The 26,836-nt window shown below is 40.7% G+C and overlaps 1 protein-coding gene across 3 annotated transcripts in view; it reads left to right on the top strand.

Moving 5' to 3' along the window:
- ankrd44 (ankyrin repeat domain 44) overlaps positions 1 to 24,304 on the top strand; it is a 32,643-nt gene extending 8,339 nt beyond the window's left edge. Inside the window, exons 3-28 of one of the 3 annotated variants that reach the window (XM_063005852.1) lie at positions 2,038 to 2,116; positions 3,678 to 3,748; positions 5,634 to 5,834; positions 7,005 to 7,092; positions 7,200 to 7,342; positions 8,151 to 8,363; positions 8,447 to 8,525; positions 9,810 to 9,924; positions 10,011 to 10,093; positions 11,703 to 11,766; positions 14,241 to 14,309; positions 15,362 to 15,502; positions 16,551 to 16,616; positions 17,513 to 17,624; positions 17,903 to 17,974; positions 18,693 to 18,894; positions 19,076 to 19,163; positions 19,257 to 19,374; positions 19,570 to 19,789; positions 20,121 to 20,208; positions 20,291 to 20,374; positions 21,241 to 21,386; positions 21,476 to 21,558; positions 21,674 to 21,756; positions 21,865 to 21,956; positions 23,244 to 24,304. In XM_063005852.1, the coding sequence (XP_062861922.1) occupies positions 2,038 to 2,116; positions 3,678 to 3,748; positions 5,634 to 5,834; positions 7,005 to 7,092; positions 7,200 to 7,342; positions 8,151 to 8,363; positions 8,447 to 8,525; positions 9,810 to 9,924; positions 10,011 to 10,093; positions 11,703 to 11,766; positions 14,241 to 14,309; positions 15,362 to 15,502; positions 16,551 to 16,616; positions 17,513 to 17,624; positions 17,903 to 17,974; positions 18,693 to 18,894; positions 19,076 to 19,163; positions 19,257 to 19,374; positions 19,570 to 19,789; positions 20,121 to 20,208; positions 20,291 to 20,374; positions 21,241 to 21,386; positions 21,476 to 21,558; positions 21,674 to 21,756; positions 21,865 to 21,956; positions 23,244 to 23,275 (2,832 nt within the window). In that variant the 3' untranslated portion in view covers positions 23,276 to 24,304. Of the gene's footprint in view, positions 1 to 2,037; positions 2,117 to 3,677; positions 3,749 to 5,633; positions 5,835 to 7,004; positions 7,093 to 7,199; positions 7,343 to 8,150; positions 8,364 to 8,446; positions 8,526 to 9,809; positions 9,925 to 10,010; positions 10,094 to 11,648; positions 11,767 to 14,240; positions 14,310 to 15,361; positions 15,503 to 16,550; positions 16,617 to 17,512; positions 17,625 to 17,902; positions 17,975 to 18,692; positions 18,895 to 19,075; positions 19,164 to 19,256; positions 19,375 to 19,569; positions 19,790 to 20,120; positions 20,209 to 20,290; positions 20,375 to 21,240; positions 21,387 to 21,475; positions 21,559 to 21,673; positions 21,757 to 21,864; positions 21,957 to 23,146 lie in introns of all 3 variants that reach the window. The other 2 variants (XM_063005851.1, XM_063005853.1) reach the window with 2 other exon arrangements.
- Positions 24,305 to 26,836: the final 2,532 nt, after the last annotated feature.

Here is a 26,836-nt window from a genome sequence, read left to right as displayed (position 1 = left end):
AGCATGACCAGAATGTTCCAAAATGTGAAACAGTTTCCTTCTCACACAAATTTCAATTTCTGATTCATAAGATTTAGTTGCAGAGTAGTTTTCCTGGAGTGACCAAGGATTGAAGTATGTTCTCCTTAGAGGGGATACATTTGACTTAGTTTTGTAGGTAATGCACACTGTGTAAAACATGACCACCGAGGGTGTTGAATCAATTGTTAGCTGTTGGAAATTATTTTTTTAACAGTATTTCTCTAACAATGTCTCAATTGCCTATCATCAGCTAATTGGTTAACCATCAACATCTCAAGTTAGACCAAACAGCAAGAAAAATAATAGTAAATGACAACCACATGGCAAACAAGAGGTATAAAAGTTGGCAAGTGCAGTTGAAATGGTCGGCTACTGCACATGTGTCGGAGGGGGTGTGTGTTAGTTACGGCCCTTCTTGGTCAGGTGCAGGTCAGCAGCAGCAGAGGTGAAATACGATCGGTTATTTGGATATGACTAGATTGGGAGAAAATTGGAAAAAAATGCCCCCCAACAATTTATGTTTAAAAAGCTATATTGCACCTTGTGAAATCTGTTTCTTTTTAGATATATGTGCATTCCAATTCTGATGCCTGCAGCATGTTTAAAAAAATGTTAGGACAGGTGACCTTAGCTCAAAAAATAAGACTAAAGATACCAGTTGATCCAGTTTTGTATACAAACTGGACTGACAGAACGTCTTGACATTCCTTTATTATGCCTTCAGCTGTGCAAACATCTCAGCTTTCATTGTTGTATTTTGCACTTCTTAATGTGCCAAGACAGGTGTGGACTGCAGACAGTCCAGTCTAGCACCCTAAACTTTAACTGTCCATTATTTCCGTAAAATATTTAAAAGACTGACCTGTTGGATAACAATACACATTTTCACTGTACATCAGTCCAGTTTGGTGTTTGGTGAATAGTACAGGCTTTACTTGCATTTGTGGACATGGCCATGATCAGTGTTTATTAATAAAGGTTTGTCAGAGTATTTCCATTACAGACATACAGTTTGTATAAGGAGCTAATCTTGCTAGCTGAAGTGAAAATACACTGGAAATAATGCATAAGTGGGACAACAGTAACTATCACGAGATCACACAGATAGCAGGAGTCGCTCTGCACCATAGCAACACCAACCACTAAGAGATTAAAAATCACCAGCATAGAGGGGTGGTTTTCTGCCCTGTTTTTTACACATACATAACTTAATAATTTGTTTTATTACATTCATGGCATTAAGCAGATGCTTTTATCCAAAGCGACATACAGTATACAGTCCTAGCAATTGAGGGTTAAGGGCCTTGCTCAAGGGCCAGACAGTGGCAACCTGGCAGTGGTGGGGTTTGAATCCGCAACCTTCTGTTTACTAGTACAGTACCTTAACCATGCCAGTACCTTACCTGCCCTTATTATTAGGAATTAGTTTTCCCAGAAAACTAGAACTTTGTCATTGTTTTCATAATATCATGCACTGTAGGTAAAACAAAATCATTGCAAATACTGTTTTTTAAAATTGCTGGATTATTTGCTGGTGTATTTTTTTGGCAAAGTCCTGTGCTACAGCCCGTCCAGTATTAGGTCATTTCTGGATGCTCTGTATATTTGTTTCAGTATCTATTTAAGACCATTATTCAAACGTTCAACAAGTTTCCTGGCCTGAAAGTCTTACATTTCCCCTGTGCTGTTTAAAATTAATTCGTTGCAGGAAGTTGGTAAGATGCAGCATTTGTACAGGATTTACATGACATTGAATTTACAAATCACATCCTTGTTTGTATTAATATGTCTCCACATTTCTGAGGTTTGTAGAGAGCGGTCAGGAAATTTTTGGCACTACTGGGACGGCATAAATAAATGATTACCAGAAGGACTTTATGCTGCAGCTCCAACTCTCCATAACATTTTGAAAATCCTTTGTCTGAAAATGCAATGAAGCTTACAGGCACTGCGATATATCAGGATTTTAATCCACTTACCAAATATCTGTCCTTCCCCCACCCCTCTCTCCTTTAGGACACAGAGAAGCGAACCCCCCTCCATGCTGCAGCGTTCCTTGGAGATGCAGAAATCATCGAGCTCCTCATCCTCTCTGGTAGAACTCTCTTTTCTTTCGTGCTGACTCAGTTGTTTGTAAAAGACCACTTAGATTGGCTTAATAAAGGCACGGACCAGTTTATAGACTTTTTATTGAGTTAATAAACAAGAAAGCAAAAATGTAAATCCTGCTGGCTGTGAGTCTTATGTTCAGTCAGATTGTTTTCACTTTCATTAAATATTTATCTTCTTACTTTACTGCACGGCCAGGATGTTGTTCAGCAGTTATAAATGGGATAGTTGTCACATATACTTGGTTGCTTGTCACTAGGTAAACAACTACAAATTGTGGTGAAGCCTTTACACAAACTGACCAACCAGTTGATGTACCAAGTGTAAATATTTGCAAAAATTTAACAACTTAATTGTTTCATATGTATGAATGTGTTTCTGTGGTCATGTCCAGCATGTGCTGTATTTTCTCCATAGTGCTAAAACCTATAGTGCCATAGATGTCCATAAAAGCAGCAGAGGATTTATCAGTTTATTTTTTTAGAATTACAGTGGTACCTTGAAACTTAACGTCAGTTGGTTCTGGGACTGGCGTTGAGTTCAAAAGGCTGTATGGTTTCCATACATTCCATACATGTATTTATATGCATACGGGGGAAGCCGTAGTCTAGTGGTTAAGGTACTGGACTAGTAATCAAAAGGTCACTGGTTCAAGCCCCACCACTGTCAGGTTGCTGCTGTTGGGCCATTGAGCAGGGCCCTTAACCCTCAATTGCTTAAACTGTATACTGTAATTGTAACTGTAATGTAAGTCGCTTTGGTGTTTGCTAAATGCCTAAAATGTTAATGTGTTTTAGGCTAATGTAAAATAATAGGGTTGTTTTTGAGACTTACACACTGAAAATAACACAAATATAATATAAGAAACACTGAAATAAAAAGCTGATTCTTACAATTTCTCAGAACCCCGAGCTGGAACACAAGTTTAAAAGTGAAACGGTGAGAAAAATCCAGGTAAACACAGATACATGTGGAGACTGGATTTGACGGTTATTCCACACAAATGCAGATTCGTCTGATATGTACACTTTGATGAAGTCTTAACACACCGCTCAAGCAGAGCGGTGAACAAAGTGACTGTTCATTGTTAATTTAAAATTTAATGAATGCATTTTTAAAAAACAAGCTGAACACATTGAGTTTAAGGGAAACGTTGAGTTTAAGGGTACAAATTTTTCGGCGAAGACGTTGAGTATCAAAGATTTTGAGTTTAGGGGATGTTGAGTTACAAGGTACCATTGTACTTCATTGTAGGTCTAGATTATTAAATCCCAAATTAAGCATTGCAAAGACAGACCTTTTCTTAAGATTTCTTTTATCAACACAGCATAAGGTAACTAACTACGTAAATAAATGTATTCATTTGTCTCTTGTAATTACAAGGTAAAATGTATCTGCTCTTAAATTAATGAACTGTTTTAAAACAACTCTTTTCCTGGAAGTACATCTGACAGTTTTATATTGTTCAGCTTTAAATGAGCTTTAAACCAGCTTATATTGTTCAGCTTTAAACTTTTAATTGTATTGTGTTTTTTTTTGTCCTATAGGGGCCCGGGTCAATGCCAAAGACAACATGTGGCTCACCCCTCTGCACAGGGCCGTGGCATCACGGAGTGAGGTGTGTATGCAAACATGTTAACCCACAAATATGTTCATAAATATATCAAGAGATGCAGGACACAAGTGTTGAGGAACTAAGACTCTGTGTACTGTGTAGTTCAGTCTGTATCAGGAGCTGATCTTGCTAGCTGAAGTGAAAATACACTGGAAATAATGCGTAAGTTGGACAACAGGAACTATCACGAGATCACACAGATAGCAGGAGTCGCTCTGCACCATAGCAACACCAACCACACATAGGAAGACGACGTGAATCACCACACGCAGGGGGTGTTGGGAGTTTCAGCATTTTTATAAAGGTCAAATATGTAAAATGTAACTTAAATAAACTGTTGAACACAAGTAGGTACAGAATGTCAGATTATGATTTAAAAAGGCTTCATTACAGCCTGTGATCTTATGACATTTTTTAGGTTTACACTGGTTTGAGCGACATTAGCGTTTCCTTCCTGTTTCTGTTTCGTAACCAGCCACATGGCATGTAATGTGCATCCTATAAGCCAAGTTACAAGAACACATTCTCTTTGAAGAAAAAAAAAAACTGTTGTAAAAGTCCTGTTTTTAATCTCTGAGGGTTACATTAGCTGTGGTACAGTCCATACACTATATAACCAGAAGTAATTGGACACCTGACAATGAGCTTGTTGGACATCCAATTTGAAAAACAAATGGTATTAAAATAGTGAGTTTGTTGTGATCTTTGTAACTAGAACAAGAACTACTCTACTGAAAAGGCTTCTCACAACACTTTGAAGTATGTCTGTGGTGTTTTGTGCCCATTCAGTCAAAAAACATTTGTATGTTTGGGCACTGATGTTGGTCAAGAAAGCTTCAATTGATGTTCCAGTTTATTTCAAAGCTCTTCAGTGGGGCTGGGGTCAGAGCTCTCTGCAGGACTCTGGAGTTTCTTTAAATCAAGCTTTAGGGGTACAGTCATTCTGGAACAGGACATGGCCTACAAAATTGGAAGCATATAATTTTCTTTATATAATTGGTTTATTACACCTGTTAGCAATTGTTGAGGCTAAAACAGGGCAGTTGTAGCCTAGTGGTTAAAGTACTGGGCTTGTAATTGAAAGGTCACTGGTTCAAGCCCCAACTCTGCCAGGTTGCCACTGTTGGGCTCTTGAGCAAGGCCCTTAAACCCTAATTGCTTAGACAATATACCGTCACAGTACTGTAAGTCGCTTTGGATAAAAAGCATCTGCCTTGCTCAAGGGCCCAACAGCAGCAACCTGGCAATGGTGGGGTTTGAACCAGTGACCTTTGATTACTAGTCCAGTATCTTAACCGCTAGACTTGAATTCAGTCTTGAAACACATGAATTCAGTCATTAAAAGGGGTGTCCCAATTCTTTTGTCCACATAGTATAGGTTGTGGTGGCATTTTTGCACATACTGACAGGTGGGCACAAATTGAATCTGTACACTTATGAGCCAAAACATTAGCACCACAACTCAGAAATATGCATGGCAATGTCTATTTCATAACAGTTGTGCATGTGACGGTCAGTTCATGTGTTGAATACAGAAGGTATAGTTCTGCATAAAGAGGCCAAATTGTTATGGCTAGACAGACAGGAGGGACAAACCACAACAGGTTGTTGGGTGGCCAAGACTCATCTAAGCCAGAAGACATGAAGGCCATCAACTCTACAGCCCAACTTAAGAGTTAGTGTGTGTGTGATGTTGAGGTCAAGGTGTCATAACCCACAGTGCACAAGTGGTGAGAAAAATACAAAAGTAGTAGCCTGTTTTTTTGGCTGGCTGATTGCCTATACATGTATATCCTAATATATCCCTTTACGTTAGGGTTTAGACTAGTGTTCTGTATTGCTTATTTGCATTCAGTGTCTCTGACTCTCCCTCTTCCTCCATATTCAGGAGGCGGTGCGGGTGCTGATCCGTCACTCGGCCGACGTGAACGCTCGTGATAAGAACTGGCAGACACCTCTGCATGTCGCCGCCGCCAACAAGGCTCTGCGCTGCGCTGAGCTGATCATCCCTCTGCTGAGCAGCGTTAATGTGTCGGACCGCGGCGGACGCACTGCCCTGCACCACGCTGCCCTCAACGGACACACGGAGGTACAGCAGACACCCTCAAGTCTCTGAAAAAGTGCTTTCTGTATACGATGTTCCACTTTTTGAGCATTTCAGATTGACAACAGTTCTGTGTCGAGTAATGTGCAAACAGTGGCATTGCGGCAAAGGTAGAAAAAACTAATTGCGATGTATCTCAATTATAAATATTGATGAATCGATAAACAACTGTTTAGTAATTACTAATGGAGTGGGCTCTTGGGTGGTGCAGCACTGTATTATGCTAGCCCACCACTACAAAGAATTTGAGCTTCTAAGTTTGAGTCTCGGTGGTGCTAATGGACTGACTGGAGGCTTAACAGACTCAGATGGCCGTGTACGAGGGAGGGGAGGTGAAATGGGTTTTTCTCCTTATTGTGCAGCAATGGTGACTTCTGCTGTCTGGAGGATCTAGCACAAGTAGTGGGGGAACACTATGTAGGGTATAGCGTAATTCTTCGAATGTTGTAAGAATCTCTGTGAGAATCCACAGCAGGCTGGTGTACAGAAGCTCTATCGACTTTACATGTTGGAGGGGGTGGGTGCTAGGATGTGACCCTCCTTGGCCAGCATGGTGTGGTGCAAGCTGCAGAGGAATTGCAGTAGGGAATAGGAAACGCCTACATTTAGAGACATAGCTGCTTCTCAGTTTCTAAACATTTTCACATATTCCTCCCGGTCAAGGGGACAGAGGCTGCCATGTGCACAGCTAATTGCTTCTTTTTACCTGCCGGGGATGAGGTCTCACAAAGCATAGCTTTGCCACGCACTGCCATCCGCGATTAGCCACCCCTTGTACAGGCGCCTCGACTGGTCAGCAGAGGGTACACTTGCACCAGTGATGAGGATCCTTATTTTAGCCATTGTCTCTCCCCCTACAGTGCCACAGCCAATCATGAGTCTGTGTAGGTGCCCAGCCGGCTGATAGCAGAGCTAAGATTTAAACTTGGTAGCTCGAGATTGTAACACTGGAAGGCTAGCTTTTTTTTTTTTATCTCTGTGCCACCCAAGCACCCTCGAAAGGGAAGGGTATTTAAAGCAAGTATATATAAAGTCACACACACACTGACGCATGACTGACTCACAGCTTATTACCCACTGTGACTGGCACAGTCATTTCTTCTTTGCTGTCACAATTTTTATCTGTTTGCTTAATCTGTCTTTCTCACTGCCTAGATGGTAAACCTGCTTCTGGCGAAAGGTGCGAATATTAATGCCTTTGATAAGAAGGACAGTCGTGCCCTCCACTGGGCGGCATACATGGGTGAGATGCTAAAATCTGATGAGCTACTGAGACACTTCATGCATGTTTTTCTCTTTATGATCGGTTAATTAATGTTGGTCTGTTGCATGGGCCTCTGACCTCTGCAGGTCACCTGGATGTGGCGCGTCTGCTGGTGGAGCAGGGAGCGGAGGTCAGCTGTAAGGACAAGCGAGGATACACACCGCTCCACGCTGCCGCCTCCAACGGACAGATTTCTGTGGTCAAGTACCTGCTTAGCCTGTCTGTGGAGGTAATTACACTCATTTACAGCCAGTATTGCTTATTTAACGGCTTTGTTTGCTGATGCCTGACCATGAGCTTGTTGGACAACCCAATTAAAAAACTATATTCAATTATATTAAAATAGAGTGACCTTTATGTGATTTTTAGCCACGGTTCTGAGAAGGCTTCTTACAAGTCTTTGAAGTATGTCTGTGGGACTTTGTGCCCATTCAGTCAAAAAGCATTTGTATGGCTAGGCACTGATGTTGGTCAAGTGGGGGTTCAGTGGGGCTGAGGTCAGGGCTCTGTGCAGGACACTGGAGTTTCTTTAAACCAAGCTTGGGCGGCAATCCTTTATATAATCAATTTATGGGCGGCACGGTGGGTTGGTGGGTAGCACTGTCGCCTTACAGCAAGAATGTCCTGGGTTTGATTCCCAGGCGGGGCGGTCTGGCTTCTTTCTGTGCAGAGTTTGCATGTTCTCTCCATGTCTGCGTGGGTTTACTCCGGGAGCTCCGGTTTCCTCCCATAGTCCAAAAACATGCAGTCAAGTTAATTGGAGACACTGAATTGCCCTATAGGTGAATGGGTGTTTGTGTGTGTATGCGATGTGTTACTGTGTGCCTTGTGCCCATTGAAAAGCTGGGATAGGCTTCAGCACCCCCGCGACCCTAACTGGATAAGCGGTTAAGAAAGTGAGTGAGTGAGTGAGTGAATGAGTGATTAACTGATGTAGCTGAAAAACATTCATTCAATAGGTAAAAGGGGTGTCCCAATACTTTTGTCCATAGTGTATATGTATAATACGACTGTTTGCATATTTTTATCTCCTTCAGATAGATGAGGCCAATGCGTTTGGGAACACAGCCCTGCACGTGGCGTGTTTTAATGGTCAGGATGCTGTGGTGAGTGAGCTGATCGACCACGGTGCTAATGTGAGTCAGCCCAACAACAAAGGCTTCACCCCTCTTCACTTTGCTGCCGCGTCCATACACGGAGCCCTCTGCCTCGAGTTCCTGGTCAACAATGGAGCCGATGTAAATGTGCAGGTAATTTGTCTGCTCATAAACTCCCTCTTCACTGTGTGTTTGCACATGTGCTTTGCTTTAAAGTTGCTATTTTTTTCTTTCAGAGCCGAGATGGGAAGAATCCACTTCACATGACCGCAGTGCACGGACGCTTCACGCGCTCACAGACCCTCATCCAGAATGGTTTGAGTTTTTTTAGCTGTTGGTTTACTGAATATTTAGATGTATATGTTATATAATACTTTTTATTAGGATTTTTAATGTCATATTTACAAACTTTGGTTACATTCATGACAAAACAAGTAGTTACAGGAAGTTACTCATTACCCAAGATTCAATAGTTCAAGTTTAATGTCAAACACAGTCATGGACAACTTTGTATCTCCAGTTCACCTCACTTGCATGCCTTTGTACTGTGGGAGGAAACCTAAGCTGTGGGACTTTGTGCCCATTTAGTCAAAAAGCATTTGTAGGAGGAAACCCACACAGACACGGCGAGAGCATGCAAACTCACACAGAAAGGATCCCAACCCCTGCACCTGGGAATTGAACCCAGGACCTTCTTTCTGTGAGGCGACAGTGCTACCCACTGTGCATTTTCTCCCCTTTTTCTTCCGACTTTTTAGCATATCCAATTACCCGATTGCGTTATGCTTCCTCTCTACTGATGCCGATCCCCACCCTGATTGAGGAGAGCGAGACTGACACACGCCCCCTGCGGCATGTGTGCAGTAGCCGACTGCATCTTTTTACCTGCCCGAGGCAAGTTCATATGCGGATCAGCTTTGTGTACGGAGAGCCACACCCTGATCAACGCATTATCCCTCGACTGCCAGCCAGCAGAGGTCGTAATTGCCTCAGTGATGAGGTCCTGTCCGGCTCCCACCCTGTATGAGCAACAGCCAATCATTGTTAATGTAGGCACCCAGCCCAGCCCGATGGCAGAGATGGGTTTAGAACCGACAAGTTTAAAATGTCAGCTCTGGTGTCCTAGCGTGTTTTACCGCTGTGCCACGTGAGCGCCCCTAAACTCTGTTTATTAAGAATTTCAAAAACAAATGACATCAATTTTCTACATGGTCACCTTTCGATGCATTTTTTTCCAGCGTCGTACCAACCTTTTAATACCATCAGCAAAAAATGTTTTTGGTTAAGCACGTAGCCACTAATGCACCGCTGCTTTCACATCATCGTTACATGAAAATCTTCTTCCCCTTAAAGCTTCTTTGAGTGTCCAAAAAGGTGGAAATCAAATGGCGCTAAATCTGGACTATAAGCGTCTCTCAGTCTCTCAGACACGACCAGTTCCTGCTCCTCCCACCACCACTGTTTCCAAGCAAAATATAAAAGTGTGGAAATTTTTTGAAGATCCCTCGTACATACACTATTGGAGACCACTGCAGTCACCTCCCCGGTGGCTCATGAAGTTAATAAGTCTATAAGAAGAGAACGTGTATGTAATGACAGGTGGAGAGATCAACTGTGTGGATAAAGATGGCAACACTCCATTACACATCGCAGCCCGTTATGGTCACGAACTCCTCATCAACACCCTAATCACCAGCGGCGCCGACTGCACCAGGTGTGTGTGCTTTCAGAGTCGAGGTTTTGCCACCTATTTCTATTCTAGTTTTAGACACTTACATACAGCATATCATCTCTCTGCAGGAGAGGAATTTACGGGATGTTCCCGCTGCATCTGGCTGCTCTTAACGCTCATGCCGACTGCTGCCGAAAACTTCTGTCTTCAGGTACTTTCACATGTGTTGCATAATCAACAAATCCTGAAAAAGTAAAAGTGTCACTTTTTAGTAGGATTAGTAAAACTGTGCTTATCTGAGTGAGCATAAAAATCAAAATAAGTAAAAAAACGAGACATCCAAGTTTTGTCCAGCGTCTGTTTTATCACGGCTTTATCCTGGTCAGGGTCGTGATGGGTCTGATTTATTGGGCGAAAGGCAGGAAACACCCCGAACAGGGCACAAGAACACAGGGCAAACACACACGCATTCACACTTAGGGCAATTCGTAGTAGCTCTAGTTAACCTGACTGCACGTCTTTGGACTTGTGGGAAGAAACCGGAGCACCTGGAGGAAACCCAGTCTATCAGGCTAGCTCACAACTGCTGAAATCTGGATTTAAAATTTTCGGGTTTAAAATGTTTAAACAGATGGTAAAAATTTTATAAAATAGGTGCCCAGGTGGCGCAGCGGGATATTCTGCTAGCTGCGCCATCTGACGGGCATAGTTGGCAGTGCTTGCAGCAGACACGTCTCTGCTAGGGTGGGATGACCAGACTATGTGGCTGGCGTCTTCAAATGCTGTGTAAGAACCTTGATTGACAAATAGAGAGGCGCCTGTGCAGAGTGCATAGGTGAAAAAGTTCCACTAAGGGCTGCTCGTGGGTCGGAGGAGGCGTGAGCAGCAACATACCCACCTCGACTGCAGTCAGGGTTCCCCCAGCAGCGAAAAAAAAATGAAATAAAAATATTACGTTGTAATCTCAGTTTGCTAAGGTAGCCTGATTTTACACACCCCAGTAGAATTATAAATATTTACCTCAGTAATTCATCAGCAGCAACATCCATGAGTTTTCATTGATCCCTGCTGTCATATTGAGGCTTTTTGATCCACGCTGGCAGATCTGCAAAGCCTGAGGCCTCTCCAGGCCTGTGCTGCTCACCCTATGAAAATGTGTGGTTTTGATCTTTTATGTGTTTGTAGTGTGCTGGAAGCTTTTTGTGCCCTAGTAATGGTTTCACAGCATGATCCTTTTTTCAAGTGTCTAACCTCAGTGTGTCGTCATGTTTGTGCTGGAGCAACTCACATTGCTTCAGATGTGAAGCTTGGAGTAAAAATCATGAAGAAACTTAGAAAGATTAGATGCTCAGTTTTTTGCAGTAGCTGTTCATCTTAAAGGAATTGCTTTTAGAGTCCTGATGAAGACCTCTCTCTCTCTAGAATGTATTGTTATTTTTCATCCCAGCCTCTTATTCTCCATAGAAACCACCTGACCCTCATCATTTTAATTGACTGAGCACAGAGCATGTGTTAATTACATCCAGATTAAAATGAAATGAAGGAGCGTAAGAGGTTAAGAGCATGTCATTCTTCTTATTGAGTCTGTACTTACACCTCACTAACACTTTTCTGTCTTTCTCTTTTTTTTTTTTTTTTCTCCTTCTATCCCTGTGTCCTTCTTTCTTTTATGGGTTCCCTGCTGTTGCTGTGGCTGTGCTGTCTGTCATTTTGTGTTTGGGTTGCTTCCTTTCTTCACTGCTCTTCATACCCCCCTGTACGTTCAGGACAGAGACATAGCATTATCTGCGTCCTCAGTAATGATTCAGTCCTGTGTGCAGGCTTTCAGATTAACACCCCAGACAGCCTGGGCAGGACGTGTCTTCATGCAGCCGCTGCTGGAGGGTAAGTTTAAATGTTGCTCTCCAAAAAAAAAAAAAAGTGACAGAAAATCTATTTGTTTTTTCTTTTACTTTACATATCAGATCTTGATAATATTAAAAATAATAGTAGTAGTAGTAGTAGTAGTAGTAGTAATAATAATAATAATAACAATAATATTAATAATAACAATAAGAATAACAACAATAATAATAATAATAATAACAATAATAATAATAATAATTACAACAATAATCATAATTACAATAATAATAACAACAACAATAATAATAATTATTATTATTATTAATATTATTGTGGTGCTTGGGTGGTGCAACATTCTATTAAGCTAGCCCAACAGCTCTGAGATCTATGTTTGAAATCCTATTGGACAGCAATTTATTCAGACATGACTGCCTTTGGCGAATGGCGAATGTCCGAAGCCCTGCAATGGATTAGCACACTGACCAGGGTTTTCCTGCCTTATGTTTCCTGGTAAAATCAGACCTGCTGCAACCCTGACCAGGATAAGGCAGTTAATGAAATTGAAATGAAAATGAAAAATATAAGAAATCTTAAACCTCACATTTGGTGCGCTTGGGTGGCACGGCAGCCTATTACATTAGTCCATTACCATTGAGAACCTGAATCTCAGAGTGCTATTGGTCGGATGGGCGTCTACGCAGACATGACCAGCTGTGTGTGAGGGGGTGCCCTGTCCCATGTATTCCTGCCTTGCGGCCAGTGTTTCCTGGTGGACCAGGGCCAGACATGACCCTGACTAGGATGAAGTGGTTGATTAAAAATAAAATGTGTTTTTTGTAATACAGCCCCCCCAACACACACTTCTAAAATAAGCATTGCAACTATTGGAACCCATTAAATCAGCATTACATCCTTTGATCATTGAAACATCAAAAAGGCGCATTTCATTTTTTCCATCACGTGACCTTCACTACACAAGCCAGGAACTAAAATGTTGCCTGGAACAAATCATAAACCAAAGTGAGTCAAAGCCAGGACCCACATTTCCTGACTACATGCCAGTGAACAAACCTGATGAAAGTAAATAGGGGCTAACGCTTACTACTCCTCACTTCTAATAGTATTTTTTAGTCATCAAAAACTCAGTGGGTACAACATTCTGGTCAGAAGAAGAACTGGAAGCTGCCAAAATCAATCCCCAAAAACTAAGAGATCTTCAAAGAGATGTCTAGCACGGGAAAATCCTGCCAGTGACTGGAAAAGTCTAACTGGCAGCACAAGAAAAAGCAGAGAAAAAAAGTCATGACATATCCGGCCACATTAATGTTAATTAAATTGTTAATAATTAAATCCAGCTGTTCTAATTTAAGATTAAACTGGTTAGTTAGCTTGTATTTGAGACCAGTAAGGAATGCAGTCCAAGAGAGAATCTGTGGGCTAATTAAAATCTCTTTGCGGGTGTTTTTTTTCCCCTGGGCCAGTCTTTGGGCATGCCAGAGATATGAGAACACCCGCAAGGAGCCAGGCTTGGACAGTTTCACATGGAAGGCACATTAGTGGTGACAGCCTAGCCTTAGGAAAAGGATGACAGTTTGTACATTTGGACTTGATTTTTAAAAAGTCTGTTTCCCCCTTTTCAAATATGAAAGTTGTTTCTCCCTGAAAAGCTCTCCAGTCACTTTGCCAGGCTTCAAAAATGTGATTTGTGTAAATTGTCAGGTTAAAATTTACAGGTGTATTTTTTTGCATGTTTGTGTAGTTTCAAGGATTTTCACCCAACCATTTTAAAGCAGAAAGTCAGTTCTGCCACTTGATTGGCCAGGGCTTGTTTCTTACTGCCCTTGGAGTGAAGTTTCTACACTGCTGATTGGCTGATATGAAACATAAACAGAATCTTTATTGGTTTTGAATGTGGGTAAACCACCTCTACAGGGCTGTATACAAGACACCCTAGACTCACCTACACAACTCCCTAATTTGTTAGTAATAAAATAAACAAATAAACATGATTAGTTTAAAACTCAGTTATTTTTAATTAATATATACTGTATATATATATATATATATATATATATATATATATATATATATATATATATATATATATATATATATATACAGTATATATATATATATATATATATATATATATATATATTGTTTTGGTAGAACTAAAGCATTTATTTTTCAAATAATTACATAATGTTGTCATGTGGCTGCCTTATCACATGCCCAAAATAACTTAACTTTGGGGACTTCAGTAGACCTCCGTTCTGGCTGGATCTCAGCTGTAGTGGGCTAACATATTTGACCGCTTAGTGCAGTTGTTCTTGCTGACCACCCTTACATCCTGACCCTGAGTACATTTGTGTATTGTGTATGTTTAACTTTACCCATATAATTTGTCTTACAGGTGTATTTTTGCCTTTACAACTACTATTACTTAAATAAATAACTTAAATTACTTAAATAATTGTGTTTTGTTTTTATGTGTTTTTTCTTCTCTCTTTTAGTAATGTTGAGTGTGTGAAGCTGTTGCTCAGTAGCGGATCAGATCACAATCGCACGGACAAACACGGCAGGTGGGTTTAGAGATCGCTGTCATCTAGGCCTGTCAAAATGATATGTTCAACCAAAACAACTATTTTGACTATAATTCTACTTTAATTTATTCAAGTTCCAGGTGTAAAGTAATACAGCACTAAAATTACTCTTGTGAATAAGTGATGGACCAGTGACCTGGTTGCATCACATTTTGCAGCAATGACTCCATCCGAACACTTTCTGTTAAGTGTTATTGTTAGTGTTTCACTTCACAGTGAGAGAATTTAGATTCGTTTTGTTTTGGATCATCATTCGGTTACATAACTTTCATGGACAATTATGTTAGAGAGTGGAATTAAGTGTTTCTGAAGCAGCAAAGTACTGTAACTTGTAGATTCCTAAAAACGACTCAGCAACTTTATCTTTTTAGCCGATCTGCATTTTCTTTAGCTTGTGTTGAGTGAGATTTACAGGACAAGCTGTATTCAGTTATCTAAGTTGACTTGACAGGTACATTTTGTACAATAAAGGTCACAGGGGTTTGATAACCTTTTTTTGATGAAGAAATGAAATTGCAGGTTATAAAAATGTGTAAAGAATTTGCTTTACTGCAAGTAAAGATTGCAAGTGTGGTATTTAATATTTAAGCTGAAATAATGTAGTGTTTTTATAATCATCATCATTTTCATGTTTAACTGCTATATCCTGGTCAGGGTTGCTGGGTCCAGTTTTCCCCAGAATCACTGTGCACAATGCAGTAACACAACCCGGACAGTCCAATCTTTCATGGGGCCTTGGCCATCCTCTTCTCAGACATAGCCAGTCATGTCTGTATGTAGACATCCTACCAGCCGATAGCACCGAACCCTGGATCCAAGCGTTTTTGTTTTTTTTTATGTGAAAAGGCATTGGGGGCCAAGTTAAGTGACTAATCAGCACATCGCTCCCTTTTCCTGGTGGTGTGTTAGTGAAGTTTCCTCACGATGTGTGTGGGGTCAACAGTTCAGGCCTACTGTGTCACACCATAACATTATGAGTCACATGCTTTTTGTCTGAATAATAAACTGCTTGTTTGTGTGTGTGATCGTAGGACTCCTCTGCACTACGCAGCTGCCAGTCGTCATTTTCAGTGCCTGGAAACTCTAGTGTCCTGTGGTACCTTCATCAATTCTACTGATCAGTGGGGGCGCTCTGCCCTGCACTATGCTGCAGCCTCTGACCTGGAAAGAAGGTACACATGTGCATTAATTCCATGTTTCTCTTCCACCACCCTTATTGAGCATTTGTATGAAAAAATACCAGTTTCCCCAAATAAAGAAGGCACTAGTTTCCCGAATCTAGTTTGCATAGAGAAGAGTTTTGCATAGTAAACAAAAACAGAAGATCCAGACGTTAGACTAAGAGCTTAAACTCTTCTATTTATTCATTTCTCACCCACTCAGTCATGTCCAATTTGATCCCCACCCTTGATTGAGGAGGATGACCATGGGTGTCATGCGCTCCCTCCAGCACATGCAGCAGGTGAACAGTTCTTTTCACCTCTCAGAGTGCAGCATCATGTGCAGAGAGTCACACACTGCCATAAGTGATCAGCCACCCCCATGCAGAGGTCATAATTGCAGTAATACAGACACACAGCCAGTCATGTTTTGATAGAACAGCTGGGACTGTGCTCTAGCCCAGAGTTTTTTAAAAGCGACCTAAAATCAATTGTATACATTTTTTGGCTTGTGACCCACCCAAGGGTCACAACCCAGGGTTTAAAAACCCTGCATTTTTTGTCTTGTTGACTAAATATTCTGCCATTTGTGTAGTGATAAGGAACACTTGTGTTCTCTGCCAAAATCAAGGTCAGCTGTACTATTTGACACATCTGCCTGAAAACATCTGCACTTATGTATTTGTCATCTATCTGAAACTCCATAATCATCCTTCTTGTTCTGCTCAGCTACCGAATCGATTTCCAAAAACGTCAAATCTGTAGTTTTTTTTAAACCCTGTACCTGTTACTATGGAAACCTCAGGCTATTTTTACGCCTCCAGTAGACAATACAGAGGCGCAGTACTGACGTCAAACAGAACTGCATTTCTCTAACTATGCTGGTTGCTAATGAGTCAGGATGATTGGACCAGACAGACCACATGGTGCACTGGTGTCACTTACATGCAGTTTTATTACTTTGCTCTTGCTCGTTATGAGATTTTGAGAAAAGAATCCCACCAGGGACAGGCAGCAGGTAACGACCAGAGTGTGTTTGTGTGTGTGTTTGATTCTGAAGGCGGCGTGTAGCCCTGGAGCCAGAGAGTCCAGGAGTGCAAGCAGAGAAAGAGAAGGAGGCAGCGTTGTAAGTGCACTTATATCCTTTTAATCTGCACTTCTAACCTTGTAAGATGTAGCCTGATCTTCACTCCCGTCAATAATACACAAACACGTTCAGCGTAAGCTAATAACACACTAATAATAACACGTGTACTTTAAATCTTCTCGTTAAATGATTTGGTTTATTGATTTATTTACAGTCCTGGTGGAAAAAAAAAACTTCCAGTGCTTCCAGTAGCTGTGAGTGTAATGGTAACAGCAGTGCCTGAGTTCCAGGGGTTTGAATCTGGCTTACAAATACAGAAGGTGCATGGCTTTACTGGAACCTAGCCATTGAGTTAGGAGCCACATCAGTGCACCTTTAGTGCTGTTCTCAAGCCCCACCCTATACCTTATATTTCACTTTTTTATTTACATATATATATATATATATATATATTTGTATATTATTTTATTGAATACCCCACCCCACCCCATACATTTTATTCTACTTTATTTTTATATATATTTTTTTTATTTATATAATATTTTTATTTTATTTTCCAATTTTGGGGGGACAGTGGTAGCCTAGTGTGTAGAGCTTTGGGCTGTAAGTCGGAAGATTGATATCCAGATTCAAATCCAGGCTCTGCTATGTAACCACTGTTGGGCCCTTGAGAGAGGCCCTTAATCCTGTCTGCTCCAGAAGTGCCTTACAATGGCCCTGCCCTGACCCCAGCTTCCAAACAAGCTGGGAAATGCAGAAAAAGCATTTCATTATACTGTACATGTGTATATGTATATATGACATATAAGGGCATTCTTCTTCTTCTTTGATGGCCTTCGTTTAAATCAGCGTTGCTGATAAATGACAGTCCTGTTTTAGGATTTGCATATGGAAATCAGTGTGTGTGTGTGTGTGTGTGTTTTGGGGTTGAACAGGTGTCTTGAGTTCCTGTTGAAAAGTGGCTCTGCTGCCTCACTAAAGGATAAGCAGGGTTACAGTGCTGTTCACTACGCCGCTGCCTACGGCCATCGCCGCTGCCTGGAGCTGGTGAGTTATGCCACACACAGTGATTTCCACATGTTTCACTGTACTGAGAAAATAATGGGCAACCTGTTTACAAGAAAACTCACTAATAATGAAAGTGTCAACAGTTGTAAAATACTGTAATATTAGAATTCATGCCTATTAAAAAAATAATAAACAAACTAGCAGCACTTTAAAACTGACAATGAAAGAATGATTGACTTTTCCATGACTACGACCCAAAAATGTGTGTTTACATATTCTGGAAAATAATTAACTGAAATATTCTGTTCATGCTGAAGCTTCTAGAGAAAGACGACAGCTCACAGAATGAGGAGGAGAGCTCCAGTACCCGGAGTCCACTACATCTAGCCGTGAGTTACAACAGCACTCTGTAATCACACAACACAGCCTTTGTTTTGCTATCATTGTTTTGCTAATACTGGTAATCATTTTTTGGGGCGCTCGGGTGGCTCAGCCCATCCACACAGACATGATTGGCTATGTCTGGAGGGGGAGGTGGTCGAAGCACTGCTATGGATGATGCCCTGTCCATGGTGTTTCTGCCCTGTGCCCTGTGTTTTCTTGTCAAACCGGATCAGTTGTGACCCTGAACAGGATGAAGTGGTTGATATAATGATTTGTTTTTGGTGGAATTCAAACTCAGGTCACAAATGTTATTACACAGACAAAAGCAACATGATTAGAAGATAGATATGACCAAGAGTTTTTTTGTTTGAGGCATATTATTTGTAAAAAAGGGCTTAACTATATGATAATAACTAAGCAAATGATGTTATGTACACAGCTTCAAGTGTTAATATTGTCATTTATTAAATTATAATAATTAATTAAATGAGTGTTGCTACTAAGAGTAAATAATCTGAAAAGAAACAACCAAAACACTAAAACATCTGAAATCACTTATCAGGAGGGATGTCCACATACTTTTGGCTGTATATTCTAAAGCAAATCACACACTCTTAATGAAAACAATGCTGAAATTTGTCTGCGTTTACACCCCCATCACAGAGAAGCGGTTGTAGAAAGTGTAGGTGACTCTGTGTGTGTGTGTGTGTGTGTGTTTTGCAGGCTTATCATGGTCACGCACAGGCGCTGGAGGTGCTGTTGAAGGGTCACTGTGAGGTGGATCAGGGTGATGAGGTGGGTCGTACAGCTCTTGCACTGGCAGCACTTAGAGGGCACACTGACTGTGCTCTCGCCCTGCTGAACCATGGCGCCTCAATCCACTGCAGAGACACCCTCCGAGGGCGAACCCCCATTCATCTCGCAGGTACACCATAACCTTTCCGGACATCCCGTTCCAAAACTACGGCAGAGAATATGAAGTTACCCTGTTCTGAAGTCAAAACTTCAGGGTGTCCAAATATTTTTGGTCATATTTCAGTAGATTTAAGTGCTAAAAGCAGTACGGATCTCACACTGTGACCTCTCTGTCTCTTGGCATCTCTCAGTAATGAATGACCACACATCATGTGTCCGCCTCCTGCTGGAAGACTCTGACAGTGCAGACCTGGTGGATGCAGCAGATTCTCAGGGACTGTGAGTCACCCTGCGTCATGTACTATTATTATACTTCCTGTATTTCTTCTCATTTCCTTTATTATTATCATACTGTCTTTATGTTTGTGTTAGAACACCTCTGATGCTGGCGGTCCTGGGGGGTCATGTGGATGCTGTGTCTCTGCTGTTGGAGCGGGAGGCCAATGTGGATGCAGCAGATCATCATGGACTGACTGCACTTCATTTAGGAGTGAGTAAAGTCAGAATGAATTCAGGCAAAGTTTTTGGACAGTTATTGGCAGCGTTAAATATATAATAAAATTATATGTGTCCAAGTTGCTGCCAAATGTATCCTGTATAACTAGGGCCCTACTGATTTCACAGGAAAAGTTCACACACTTTGTTTTTCACTCTCCTTTTTCGCTCTCCTCATGCCCTGTCTCAGTTGCTGTGTGGTCAGGAGGAGTGTGTGCAGTGTCTGATGGAGCAGGAGGCCTCGGTGTCGACGGCTGACTGTAGGGGGCGCACGGCGCTCCACATGGCGGCAGCACGGGGTCACGCGTCCTGTCTCGGTGAGCTTCTGAGTGTCGCCTGTTCAGATTCAGCGAACCCTCCCCTGCGGGATCGTTACGGATACACACCGCTTCACTGGGCCTGCTACAACGGTCAGTTCTCCAATTAAACAACAACACAGTACAATTATTTTCTCAGTTTGTTTTTTGAATAATCAACACAAAAATCAGACCACACAATACAAGATAACTTGGGCCTTTCACCATCTACTGTACATAATATTAATAACAGGAGCATCCAGACTGTTATCAGCGAAAGGTGCAAAAGACAAAAATTTAGAATAGGGGGGATGAGGTTTAGGCAGAATGTGCTTGTTTACTATGATGAACTGGATGAAGATCAGACCACTCGTTCTCAGTAGTTCTTTTTGGAAATATTTTTGGTACCGTTGAAGTTAAATGAAGTGTGTGTTGTATTTTGTAGGTCATGAAGGCTGTGTGGAGGTGCTGCTGGAGCAGAAGGGCTGTCAAATTTTTGATGGGAATCCTTTCACCCCTCTGCACTGTGCAGTGTATGTTTCAGTCCAGTCCTTCACATATTGTTCCTTGTTTTCTCTGCATCTTATATCAGGTTGTGTTTACGTCTCTTTGTAGGATAAACGACCATGAGCCTTGTGCCTCTCTTCTGCTGGATGCCATGGGTTCTGACATAGTAACCTGCAAGGACTCTAAGGACAGGTCAGTGAATATGTGTGGGGAAAAATTCACACTTTTGGGTCAAAAGTATGTGAACACCCCTCCAAGTACAAATCAGCCACATGCATTGCTAACAGGGGTATAAAATGAATTCTACAAATAATGTAGTTCCTACTTTGTGGTAACAATTTTTGGAAGGCCCTTACCTGTTTAAACATGACTGTAAAAGTGTCCTTTTTTAGAGAATAATCTTTGACCTCCCATTGATTTCGAGCCTTAACTTCTTGTCCAGCATCTGTGGCTGACCTCATTCATGCTATTTTGATTGAACAGAAACATACAGGCACACTCCAAAATCTTGTGAAAAGCCTTCACAGAAGAGTGGAAATGGAAAAACAACACAAAGGACTGGCAACTCCAAGCTAAGACCCATGGTTTATTAATGGCATGTCCAATAAGCTTATGGTCACGTGTCCACATACTTTTGGCCATATGGTGTAACTGTCTATGTAGTTTGAAATTATCTGTTTTTTCATTCTTATGCACTGATGGTAAAACTCACGACTGTGCATTACCAAAAAAAGACACCAAACGTCCAACTCCCTTCCATTTCATGTTGTATTAATTATTACTTAATGGCACCAATTAATTATTTTTTCTATTTATTTATGTATTTTCTCCCTTTTTCTCCCGATTTAGCATAGCAAATTAGTCTTCTGCTGCTGGGGATCCCGATTGCGTTCGAGGATCCTAGTGGGGTGTTCAGAATCTCAGAGCTGGTGTGCTAGCGGAATATCCAATTATTTTTTTGTTGCCAGCTAGCTACCTGACACTCGCAGTGTCATCACTGAACACACCTTATTAAACAGCATGGCATAAATTAAAGCACTACATTAATAATCTTGCAGGTTACCTCTTCATGCAGCTGCGTTTGCAGACCATGTGGACTGTGTTCAGTTGCTTCTGGCCCATGATGCTCCTGTGGATGCGTTGGACCAATCGGGGCGCAGTGCGCTCATGATGGCAGCTGAGAGGGGTGCAATCGGAGCTGTAGGTATGAAGCAAGTTCCTTTGCTAATATAAAATAGATACAACATGTGATAGATGTGTAACATTTAAACTTTAACGTCTGTGTTTGAACAGAAGCTCTGCTGACTGGTGCCAATGCAGACCTCACTTTAACAGACCAAAAAGGCAACACTGCGCTGCACCTCACCTGCAGTAGTGTGAGTTTTTTTGTTGTTTCTTTTTACGAAGCATTATACAGTAAAGCTTCATAAGTACATTCTCATGCATGTAAAAGCTTACTGTCCTGCTTCATGTTCCCATTTCCTTTCTCAGGGAAAGGAAGAGTGTGCTTTATTTATTTTAGAGAAACTTCCAGATGCCACACTTATCAACGCCACAAATGCAGCACTTAAGACGTAAGTGGGTCCGACTGGGTGCTTTAGCAAATGCTGCACATTATGCCATAGATTTGACTAGATTTGAATTATTCTGTTTGTCTTTTTCCCATTTGTCTTTTTTTTCAGTCCCCTCCACCTAGCAGCTCACAGTGGGTTAAAGCAAACGGTGCAAGAGCTGCTGTCTCGTGGTGCCAACGTGCAGCTCCTAGATGAAAACGGTGCGTCTCATTGAACCACAGTCCATAAGTGCATGCTGCCTGCTTGTGCATTTAGCCCGGTGAATGTTACATAATTAGTGTGAATGTATGGGTGTGGCTGAACAGAAATGACCCTTTTCTTCATTTTGGAGGCTTTAGCGTTAGGCCTGTCATGATCATACTGTTTGATTTCAGCTGTTTAGAAAAGAGGTAAATAATTTAGTCGAAATGAGGTGAAGGTATCTGGAGAGGTCAGAGGACAATCATGTGGAAATATCCAAAACAAGTTTGATTGTTCTTTAAACTTTCTAGTCCTACATGGAAAAGCATAGATTTACACAAATCAAATCAGTTAAAGTTAAAACATTAAATATCACATCTTTGTGCTGTTTAAAATGAAATACCTTTAGAAGACCTTTTTATTTACATTTTACCTACTGTCCCAATTTATTTGAATAAGGTTTGTATAGCAGCCTTTTAGTGGTGAAGTACTGTGGGGATCCAGGGTTCGAATCTTAGCTGTGCTATCGGCCGGTTGGGTGTCTGCATGGACACTTGGCTAATGTCTGCAGGGGAAGGGTGGAGGTGGCTAAAACAGCGTAAGCATTTGTAGGTGCACTTGTCAAGTCCCAAGCCCGGATAAAAATAGGAGGGTTGCATCAAGTACCTGGCATAAAAACTGTGCCCAGCCTGGTATGCAGATCAGATCCGCTGTGGTGACCCCAAACTATGTGATCACCCAAAAGAAAAATAAATAATCCCAAATGATTAGAACCAGCTAAAACAACTGCAGTTAGTTTATAATGGTCAGTTTATATAACTACAAACCAGCTCAGTCATATCCAAAAAAAACACAGTCAAACAATTCCAAAAGACCTAAAATAACCTAATTACATTAAATTGTTAAGGTCAGCTTTTATTAATCTTGAGACTTCTCAGACATTCAGGACTAACTTGATTATTCATCAGCACAAATAATCACAGACAGCCTGATGATCATGACAGGTCTCCTCAGTGCCAGAGCAGTTTCCACTTTTGCAAAGCTTCAACTGTATGTTTGTGCACCCCCCCACCCCTACCCCTACCCCGTCTGTCTTTCTGACTGCATAATAATGGAAAGCTGCTCTCTCCATCATTCCCCCTGCCGCTGTGTTACATCCCATTGCTTCCTCTCTCTGTCTCGTCTGCCCCCCGTCTGTTTCCTTTCTCAGGTCTCACTCCTGCTCTGGCTTGCGCTTCTAGCAAAGAAGTGGCTGAGTGTCTGGCTCTCATTCTGGCTACCATGATGCCTTTCTGCTCCCCTTGCAGCTCTGGTGCTCCTTCCCCAGGCACCCTGCTGAAGTCTCTGCCCGGCAAAGCCAAGGACCCTCAGACACCATACAGCCCCAGAGACCCTTCCGGCCCTTCCAGCGAGGGCACTGCAACAGAGAACGACTCGGACTCCGAAACCTTTTGACCACTGCCCGTTCCGGAGTCTCGCTTTCAGCTCTATAGTTCTCACAGCACTTAACCTAGAGGACCTCACAAAAACAGACAAATACCTTCCATTTCTGTGGTTGGAGAAGATATTTATAAAATTATTAAGGCTGATGTATGCTTCGTGCAGCCATGCGGGTATAACAGAACCAGCATGGGTATTTTATTGTATCGGACTGGCAGATGTGATAAAATTTGGCTACTAGTAATGTTCTCATTTGCATTGTTATTCAAGCAAGTTAATTTACTATCAGTTATACAGCCAGTTTGTTAACCAGTGCACCAAATTTAAAGTCAAGGATAACACTTCAGGAGAAACTGAGCAGTTTCTCTCTGCCCATTTTGTGCTTTGCTTTTGGCTGTGTTATTAACAAACAGGGTCAACAGGCAAAGAGGGTCAAAGTTCAATCAGATTGAACTCTTGAGTGCAGTGGCAAGCTGTAAAAAATGAACATCAAAGCAGTAAATCTGCACAGTGGCACAGCAATAAGGTTAGCAACTTCGCCGCACTCCATAAGAAACAATAACAAGCCAGCAAAAAGTGGTTTTGCCACTTATCATGTGAATTTTTTCATTTGGTTTGTAAAATTATATTAATTGAAATGATATGGGACATAATTATAGAGAACCAATCACACTAGTCACATTGTCGCTGGTCGGGTGTACCTACCTAGCTCTGGTCATCAGTAAAATCGAGTCTGTTTCTTTATAGACATTTTAAAATTGGTTCCATTTTCCGACAAGTGATCTCTCTCTCTCTCTCTCTCTCTCTCTCTCTCTCTCTCTATCTAATCTATCTATCTAATCTATCTATCTATCTAATCTATCTATCTATCTATCTATCTAATCTATCTATATAAACATTATTCAAAGCTGCTGGTTTGTGACCAGAAATGATGGCTGATATATGATATTATATATTTATATATATATATATATATATATATATATTTCTGGTCATTTCTGGTCACAAACCAGCAGCTTTGAATAATGTTTACTGACATCCACTGCTGTGGAGTAGAATGTCACTTTGTTCTATCAAACCTCGAATACTGAGGAGTTTCTATTTGGCGTATGAAGCATAAATCAGCCTTAAGAAAAACGGTACATTGAATGGGTATTGCCAATTGCACAAATTTTTTAAAAGCCATTTTATAATACATTTTACTCACCAGAATTTTAAAACATTCTGTGATTAATGTTTTTATTACAGTTAACGGGTCAAAATAGCCAAATATTGACTCAAAAAACAAACTTGGGGTACAATGTATATAGTGTGTATTGAAGTGTCTTTGTAAGCACAAACCATGTGAAGCACAATATTTGATTTGGCTTTTGTTACTGAACAGTACACCCAAATTTTTATTCCTGTAGCCTATAAAGCTTTGATCAGGGACCAAGGATAGTCATAATAGACTAACAGGAACTTGCAAGGTACTGCCACAGACAAATAAAGGTTATATACATTTTCTCTGAATATAGTTTTATTCTGGGACTAACTCCAGCTACCAATTTGATAAGCAATTGGGCCAGATGTATGAAGGATGTGTACACAAAATATTGACAACTGGAACCTCGATAAGACCTAAGCTTGTCATTGTAAAGATTTTGGCAGGACTCCTATTGTTCTAGCATGGTGTTAATTATCTGTGAATTAATAATATGATTAAAATATTTCTGGATACATGTAGGAGTGGAGACGTGCATGTCTAAAAACATGCCAAACTCATGATTTATGAAAAACATCTGTACAGCAAAATCAAAACTAGAAGTGTGTGTCAGTTACTGTGGATTCTATGTAAACTCTCATACGTACGGCCCTCATGACCAAAAGAAAAACTGGTCTGTTATTCTGCTGGGTTCAGAAACAGTTTAAAGCTTATAAAGGTGACCGTGTCTGTCACTTTTTACAGACGGGTAGAGTTACAGTATTACCATCATTTCACAAAACAGAGTTAGTTAGTTAAAACAGTACTAAATTCTCTTTATATGTATATAGGTTCCCCTTTGTCACTATTCTTTGATATTTTTTTTCATCTTCTTGGTTGCATTCTCTCCACCTACCTTTATGTTTTTCTAAATTCACAGCTTTGTATTTGTTAGTAGAAAAAAACAAAAACGTGAAACTGAGTCAAGCTCTGACGATGTTACATTTATACACATATATTTATCTACAGCCTAATCCCCCTGAATCTAATCCAGCTTTATTTTTAACTATGATCTAATGATGCTGCATCTCTGGTCCTAATGGAGTTTTCAAAACTGCCTGAATTTATATTGACCAGAAATAAAGAGCACAAATACTCCGGGGGTCAGAATACCACATGTTTGGTTTTAGCCACTATTTCTTTTCAAATAATTTGACCAAGTTTGTTGTACCTTTACTGAACAATATATCCAAGTTTTTAGGGGTCTATGTGCTTGTTTGCTTGTATGGGGAATCCATATTCCATTCCATGATCCATAAAATATGTAATGATTTGCTGTAAGCTAAAATGTGCAAACCTACTTCATTTTAAAAAGGCTTAAACCATATATTCTTGGGTTTAATTGATAGGTCAAACAAAATGCGAATAATAAAGGGAAACTATCATTTTAAAATAATTATCATTTCTTGTTTAATATATGGCACTGGAAAGTCAAGACGAAAGCATTTTCCAACTCCCACACACATTTTGAAAATGTTTGCCTAGTCTACAAAGCTTAGTCAAGTACAGTACCTTGTGACTTTTCACCCCATCCCCACCCCCTACAAAGTGTACGACTGTGTGGTTTTAAAATGTGAAGTAAATTTGGAAAAAGGGTTTTGAGTGTTTATAAGTGATTAACGTTACTGTGCTGCAGTGTTTCTAAACAGTCTGAGATCAGCATCATTCTGAGCACCTACTGTATTCTAAGAATCTTACAGAGCAGTTGCACTTTAACAAAAGCACATGGTTCACATGGTTTTACCCGCAAACGAGATCATTAGCGAGCTGGATGATGCAGAGAAGTGAAATCTAGCAGTATTATGCCAGACTGAGCTTTGCCTGTTTTGACAATCGTATCATGTGCCACATGTTCCTCATGCAGTATGAAATGCTGTCGGTCAGCTGAATTTGCTTTTCTATGAATTGTACTATTATAAAATGTTTTAACAAGTCATGTGTAGTGCTTTTTTTTTTTAGTCTCTCAACACACACACTCAATCAGAATAAAGCATTTCACAAATAAAAGATTGTGGCAAAACAAAGCAAAGAATACAAAATATATGTTGTTGAATAATTGTAATTATAAAATTTTGCACTTTAACATTGTTTTAATGAATGCCAGTTTTACTAATTTACCAGCAGATGGTGCCACACATTAGTTGTACATAACTAGTCTACTGCAGTAGCTCTTGTTAGCGACCAATTTTCAAAAACTTTAGAAGTTTTAGTAATTTT

This window comes from Trichomycterus rosablanca, chromosome 12 (assembly GCF_030014385.1).
Source record: "Trichomycterus rosablanca isolate fTriRos1 chromosome 12, fTriRos1.hap1, whole genome shotgun sequence".
In the NCBI taxonomy this organism is placed as follows: Eukaryota; Metazoa; Chordata; class Actinopteri; order Siluriformes; family Trichomycteridae; genus Trichomycterus; species Trichomycterus rosablanca.
The sequence above is the reverse complement of the archived record's forward strand: the minus strand, read 5'-3'. Positions and strand labels throughout refer to the sequence as shown.